General features: G+C 34.4%; 1 protein-coding gene across 1 annotated transcript; it reads left to right on the forward strand.

The window, feature by feature from the left end:
* Positions 1–875: 875 nt before the first annotated feature.
* LOC110724438 lies at positions 876–7212 on the forward strand. The gene is made up of 7 exons (XM_021903856.1): positions 876–1076; positions 3008–4726; positions 4840–4918; positions 5319–5719; positions 6280–6378; positions 6486–6586; positions 6701–7212. Exons 2-7 carry the CDS (start codon positions 3029–3031, stop codon positions 6804–6806), a joined length of 2484 nt encoding a protein of 827 aa, XP_021759548.1. The 5' UTR covers positions 876–1076; positions 3008–3028; the 3' UTR covers positions 6807–7212.
* The last annotated feature ends 230 nt before the right edge of the window (positions 7213–7442 follow it).

Genomic DNA, 7442 nt, shown 5'->3' on the forward strand with positions numbered 1-7442 from the left:
CTACTCTAATAAGTATAATATTTAAGGGACCACATTAGAGTTCTTGTCTTTCTTCTCATTGTAAGTGTTACTGTCAAAATCAGGGTCATTCTCATCCTTCGAGTCCTCAATAATTATAGCCTTGTAGAGCGGATTCGGATTCCTAGTAGTTCTCTTTCCAGCATTTGGATCCGCAGGTTCTTTTATCATCCATTCAAGGTCATCTTCATCGTCCGAGAATGAAATAAGAGTCATCTCATGAAAAATTCTCTTGTAAATTTTGATCTTATTCTTTTTGTTCTTAGCTGTTTTAAACTCATGCAAGTCCTGATAATTTTCCTCAGATTGGTCTAGCTTCGGATTTAGAATCCTTTCCATAGTTTCTAGAGTATCTTCACTATTAGTGTCTCTCTAGTCCTTAGACATGATTATTGCGTCACTTATCTCTTCTCCATGTCATCTCCATACAACGAGCATTTGAAAGAGCATAACACGAACACATCCATTGGCTTTTACTTATCCTAATCTACATAGTGTTAGGAACTTTATTGAAGCGTGTTTGGACTCATTTAGGATTGAAATTCGATTCAAGTTGGGCTACAAAATAATGGGTTTGAAAAATATAGGAGTAGCTAGTCCAAAATAAGAATAGTAAAATATAATAATTTTCTCATTAGAGTAACTTTCATAAAATATATATATATATATATATATATATATATATATATATATATATAATCTTTAATTAAAATATAATTAAAAAAAATATTCGTATAACTATAATAATAAATAATTATAAGATTACATAAAATTATGGGGGATTACAAGCCCATAATAAAACATGTTGCCGACTCCCCAAGCATACGATAAACACGAGGCCCGGCTAGCCCGACTTCGAGACCCCATTGAACTCCCGCCAAAACCCCAAAGGCGGCAGATCTACTTCCCTTAAATTTCATACCTACACCCACTCCCGCCTTGTCTTCTCCAGCTTCACTCAAACAGTCATACCCCATCTCATTTTCTCTCTCCTCTCTTCACTCTTCCAGCTGATTTTCAAGTACGCTCAACTCTTCTGCAGCTCGATTTCTTCACAGGTACATCTACTAGCTTCTCTTTTACTTTGATTTCTTGCATTTCCTTCGTTTCTGATCTCTTAATTTAGGGTTTATTACAATCGATTGGATTATCTAGCTCATGTTGTTTAAAGCATCTATTTTTTGGGTTTTTGAGGTTTCTGAATTTGTGGAATATTAATTTACTTCGATTTCTTGCATTTGTTTACTGATCTATTCAATTTGGTTTTATTTTCCTTAATTTAAAGGCACAAATTATTTGAAACTTATTTTTAGGGTTTTAGAAATTTTTGAAGCCGAAATTTTACTGCTATAGGTTTCTATGATTTTCTGGTTTTCAACTAATAGCAGATTAGATCTATAGGTAATTAGACTATGATACATCTCCATTCGAAAAAGAGTTGTGTAAATGGTAATAGTGTAGTGTTAATGTTCGTCGCAATGCTGTTGTAACTCAGTTAGGTTTTCAGAATATATAATAATCCGGTTGATTGGAAATATATAATTGTATGTCGTTACACAGTGTTTGTGAGCATGTTGTTAGTGTTGTGTTACATATATCTGAATTTGGAATTGGATGCTAATTTTATGGATTTGTCAGTTTGATTGAAAAAATTAGCTGCCTGAATGTATTTAATAATTTTTTTATATGCCACACATGATTTCAATAAAAATGATTTGCATAGATTTTTATAGTATGAAGATTTTCCCAACTCTTTCAAAACATTTGTTTGCATTTTTCTTCTTATACTTTGAACTAAGTTAAAACTGTAAGGAATAGAAAGAGCTGAGTCAGCTGACCAAATAATATTACAAACTGTATCCTACTTATTGTAATACCTTTTTTTTTTTATTTTTTTTATTGATACAGCAAGAAGAAGAAGAAGAAAAAAAAAAAAAAAAACCAACTAGTAGCGTGCAGCGCTTATCTTAGTGGAGTTATGGTTCTAGAACAATTAAATAAAAACAACTAAACGACAACAACAACAAAGCCTCAGTCCCAAAATCATTTGGGGTTGGCTAACATGAATAGTCATAAGGAATCGTGCGATTTAAAGTACAGGACATAACAAAATCATCATTTAAAAGAGTTTGAACAAAAGGTGAGTAAATGAAAGAGCATTTAAGAAAAATTAAGGGAGTTTTAAAAGAGAATGAAGAATAAAATTCATGAAAGTTTTAAAAGAGTGTTTAAAACGTTGAAGTAGAAAATATAAAAACAACTAAACAATTAAGAGAAAATTCATAAAATTTATCTAATTAAATCAAGCTCAAGTGAACACAAGAGTTCTTCGAACAATTTTGTGATAGGCTTTATAAAGGGATTTATAACATCACCAAGTGTCCAAGCTGCATAAATATGTTCTGCTCAATAACAGATCAATCCTACATTCCCATTTCAAACAAAAAAATAAGTCCTACATTGAAACACCACTGTTTCTGCAATATATTTAAGGACTAATTTACTTATCCAATGAATATTAACATATTATAATTAACATATTATAATTATGTTGTTTATGTTATAAGGCTGGATTACTTGTGTACAAAGGTTCCTAAACTTGCCTGTCCAAATGTTTCAGTATTGGAGGGTCTTGTGCATATTTTGGTTTGCATTGCTTTTGCAACATTTATTCCTTAAAAGTTGCCACCAGTTTATGCTCACTTGTTATTGTATTTCATAGAAAATATATTTATGCACTGCCTTTTCACTTTGTTGCTAAGGAAAGTGTTTTGCTTGAAAAAATATGTTGTTTTATATAATGTATTGGTTGTGCTTCAATATAGTCTCTCTAATGTATGTATTGTCATCTTTTTCTCCATTATATCTAGATTCTTATTGTTAATTTGTTGTGGATAAGTATTACTCAAAACAGCTATATGCGGCAGAGCTGCACATTGCTGGTTACTTGGTATGGGATAAGATTCTCAGTCTTCTTTTAATTTGATAGGATCACATTCTACAACAGTTGATGGAGCTAAGAGGCTGTAATCAGCTACACTTTTTCACAATTATTAAAGGTGGTGAAGTAATCAAAGTCCTAAATCTTGCTCGAGGAAATCCAAAGCTCAAGTTGAAGAACATTGAAGAAATTTATTCTTCCTTTGACTCAAAATGGCACGATTCACTTACAGAATGTCGAAAAGCTGAAAGATCACTGGCTATGCCTCATGGTTTTGTTGAAGTAAAGACTGAGGTTAAGGTTGAGCCTATAAAAGAAGAGAATGGGTTTGATATTGGTGCAATGACATTGAGGCAGATAAAAAACAATTGCAAACGTCACAAAAGGAAAGCTGCAAGATCTATTGATTTGACAACTGTTAAAAAGGAAGATGATGACCATCGAAATAAAGAGGGCAATTTTGATCTCAAAGAAACTCTTGGTAGTTTGAAGCGCAAGGTAGTCATGAAAAGAAAACCTAAAAAGAAAGGAGATATTAAGTGCAACTCTATATCGTCTACAACTAACTCTATAGATGGTAGATCAAAGGACACACCCGCCAATCTAGATTTACTTGATGTCAGCAGCAAAATCTGCAAGCCATTGAATAACAAAGTTGAAGATAATATACATGATTACTCACTACTGCAAGCCAGAAGCTTAACTTTTAGTGATGACCCCAGATGTATTGTTAGTGACTCTGTCAAAGCTATTGAACACTGCTATCCAGATCAGGTTCTTGATACATATTCAGTATATCCTCAAAGTGGTTATCTAGTGCAGCCTGTAGCTTCTGGAAATTCAAAATGTGATCTCAATCAAGTTTCATACGAACATCTGGATTGTGCTATGAATCCTCTAATTTCTGAATTTCCAGATACTAAAGATATTATGATGGTAGATAATTCGTTAGTTGTGAGCCATCAGCCTTTGGTATCTCGTGTCTCAGAAGCCAGTAGAGAGGAAGACATGACTGATGTTATGGTATGTGATGAACCTACTGAAACAGGTTTGCTTGAAAGTGGCGATAGCTCTGATATTCAAGTTGTTCGTCCTCGTTATCTCCAACCTTCACATGGTGGAAATCCCTCTTTAAAGGTGCATGCTTCTGTTATGGCTCCTAATAGGGACTGTCAAACTGCTGAAATCATCTACCCTGGTGAATCAATAGAGTCAAAGGATGAAAATAAAGATATTGAAAAAGTCGTGACAAAAGCTGTTATCAATTACAATTCTGAGGTAAAATGTGATAATAAGTTTTCTTCAGTTAGTTGTATGGCTTCCCTGGATGCCTCTATAGCTAGAGTTGATGATCTACAATTGTCGGTACTTGATGCTATTACTGAAGAGGTACCAGCATCTACCATGGGTCCAAAGAGTTATTGTCACAATACTGAATTTATTACTAATGGTGAAGCTAGTAGATCTTTGGATGACAGTCAAGATCCTGAAGCAAAAGCAATAAGAAGAGATGTCAAGAACTTTGAAGTAGCAGTGCAAGATGAAAATCATTTGCCTTTGATCCATAGTGTGGATTCTTTGTGCAATGTTAAGTCTGCAGTCGAACACAAGCAATCTTCGTTACCTAATGATGCTATCACCCCTCTAACCTGTTCTCCGAAGCCTTGCAATGCTATTGACCAACAGACTGGATCTGCAGTTACTGAAGAGTGCTGCATAGACAAGCTGGAGCAGCAACCTCCTGAAAGGCTCTTTTCAGCCCGAAAGGTGACTGAATCCCCAAACCAAGCCTCATAAAGAGGCTAATAAAAAAAATAGTACCTCGTACTTAAAATTCTCGTACTGAAATCCGACTAACATAAATTTTTGCTTCTTTGCAGTCGATTTCTCCAAATTCTAAAGAAAGATTACGCAGGGCTTTGAATTGTGCTGAAATACAAGACAATACTCATAATCTTTGTAAGTTGATAAAAGCATATGCCATTTTTATTGATTAGCTTAAATATGAAACATTTTGAACTTTGGTCTATCAACTAGTTCTATTCTCTAATTTGTTGATCATAATAAAAAATAAAAAAATAAAAAAAAATTTACTTGTAGATTTAGATTTAAGCTGAAAAATTAAAAGGTTTGCTAGGATTCAGAGCTTCTCAATTATGGTGCCTCTTAACTAGACTGCCATGGAATCACAATAAAGTTCTTGAAAGCTTAAAGATCAGGCAGCCAGCGTGAAAGATTATGCTTTGATTAATTTTAAATATTGTTTTCTGCATCATAATAAATAAACTAGATTTCATAGTCTTTTAGCAGTTTCAGGGCACCTGATTTTTATTATTTATTTTTTACTTCTTCTCTATAGCTTGCAAGGAGAAACTATTCCCTGAGAAGAATTGTGTTGTCAATTCATCTTCACAGTCAAGTTTAAAAAAAGCTCGGATTATCATTACATCAAAAAGACTGGAGGCCTTACGTACGACTGAGATCAGAGCCAATAGTAGGCAAATACTGAAGAAAGGAAAATATGAGAGAAAAAATTCTCTTATAAAAGGCACTGTTAATGGTCCTCGGGCTTCTTCATCAGTACCTGCTTCCAGTGTGTGCAGTTCTCAAAGTTGCTCAAAAAATGCCATTGCATTCTCACAGCAGCAGATGATCGATACTGAACGCCTTGCATCGAAACTTTTGTCAGATTTGCATTCAATGAAAGAAATGGTTGTAGATACATTAACGTGCTCAACGTCAAGACATAACACAGACAAGGTAAATAGAGTATTAGAAGCTCTATGTAAGACCTGTTTTATATAATTTATGCTGTATAGCTAGAATAAATGGCTTGCTTGAAATTCTCTATGGAAGTATGCTCACATATTAGGGAGTTTTCAATGTTATTGTGATATAGTTGCATTGAAAAGTAAACCATTGCTCATTTAAGATTTTGTTGGATGCTCAGGGAATCAGGGGCTTAATTGCTTTAATCCAGTTTTTAAAATTTGTGATTACAAATTTAAGAAATACCATAGTTGTGTAAGTACAAGGGTAAACATATTTGTGATGTAATTCTATGCCAAAATGAACTTGACTATCTCATATATACTTGTATATATGTAGGTACTTAAATTTTGGGTGTACACATTATTAGGTTAAAACATGCATGCCTTTAATGGATGCCTTTTATGATATCCTTTGTCTGTTAACAGTTAATGTTTTTTATTTGTATCATGGACATGGTATTTTCCATAATTTTTTAAATGTTCTTGCCAGAAACTGAAAGCATGAATCAACGTTCCAAAACCTCATACACTTTTATATAATTGCTTCAGGCCAGAGTAGCAGTCGAGAATGTCAAAAAGATTGAGGAAGCAACAAAGAAGTGGTTGTCCATGATGTCAAGGGATTGCACTCGTTTCTGCAAAATTATGGTTATTATTCCTTCTCAAACCCTTTTCAACTTTTTTGTGGACCGACTTTGGTTTAAGATGGAAATGCTTCATTGTTATTAACCTTAATTAACTGTGTCAACCAACAGGAATTAACTGAAAAAAATGGTGCTTCTCCTGTAAAGAGCAATGATGAGCACATCCCAGATTCGGAGATATGCCAGAACAATCTCGTCTCAGAGACTAAGCAGTAAATCCTCACTTCTATTTCTTATGATTTAGTTTGTATTTTATTCTTATTGTTTATTTTGTATGTATTTATTTGCTGTCATTTTATACCCGTCTTATTTCATGTATTTCCTAGGGATGACCACAATCTTTCGCCTCCTAAAAGTACAGTTTACAAGGAGAAAAAAATTATATTTGCTGATGAAGCTGGAGAAAGCTTATGTCAAGTCGAGGTTTTGTAGGCTAATAGAACTGATTCCCTTGTTAAATCATTTGTAAGGGGCAATACATACCTGCAAAATTTAGTAGTACATTGTAACTGTAATTGTAGTTATTGTAAATATTGTTGTAATGTTGGACGATATGCGTGGTTATGCCCTTGGACTCCGGCACATGTTGGCCTGGTTTGCCTCACTGGAAGAGGCCTTTATTTTTATTTTTTGTAATTTTTACTGTCCATTTATTCTGTGAAAGTCACATATTAGAACATTCAAGCAACTCAGGAGTAGAGCTGTCAAAAGTTGACCCGACCCGAAATACCGACCCGAACCCAATTATTAACCGACCCGTCTAAACCCGAAAAAATGATGACCAGAACCCGATATGACCCGACCTGAAATCAACCCTAGACCCGAGTTAACCCAAGCATCTGAGACCCGAACCCGAACATGAACCGACTTGAAAATGACCCGACCCGAATATAACCCGTAAAATATTAACTTGAACCGAACCCGACCTGAATCGAAATTGACCCAAACCCGTTTTAACCCGTCAAAACCCGAATTTAACCCGACCTATTCCTAATCCGACCCGAATTTAACCCGACCTATTACTAACCCGAACCGAATTTAACCCGACTCGAAATCAACCCGACTTGT

The sequence above is a fragment of the Chenopodium quinoa genome, unplaced genomic scaffold (genome assembly GCF_001683475.1).
Source record: "Chenopodium quinoa cultivar QQ74 unplaced genomic scaffold, ASM168347v1, whole genome shotgun sequence".
In the NCBI taxonomy this organism is placed as follows: domain Eukaryota; kingdom Viridiplantae; phylum Streptophyta; class Magnoliopsida; order Caryophyllales; family Amaranthaceae; genus Chenopodium; species Chenopodium quinoa.

What these genes read in the sequence shown, in the direction of transcription:
- LOC110724438 (XM_021903856.1), top strand. Translation starts at nt 3,029, where the DNA reads ATGGAGCTAAGAGGCTGTAATCAGCTACACTTTTTCACAATTATTAAA. An exon ending in CTCGTTTCTGCAAAATTATG is followed by an intron (nt 6,379 to 6,485) that starts GTTATTATTCCT and finishes GTCAACCAACAG; the next exon opens with GAATTAACTGAAAAAAATGG. An exon ending in CTCGTCTCAGAGACTAAGCA is followed by an intron (nt 6,587 to 6,700) that starts GTAAATCCTCAC and finishes TGTATTTCCTAG; the next exon opens with GGATGACCACAATCTTTCGC.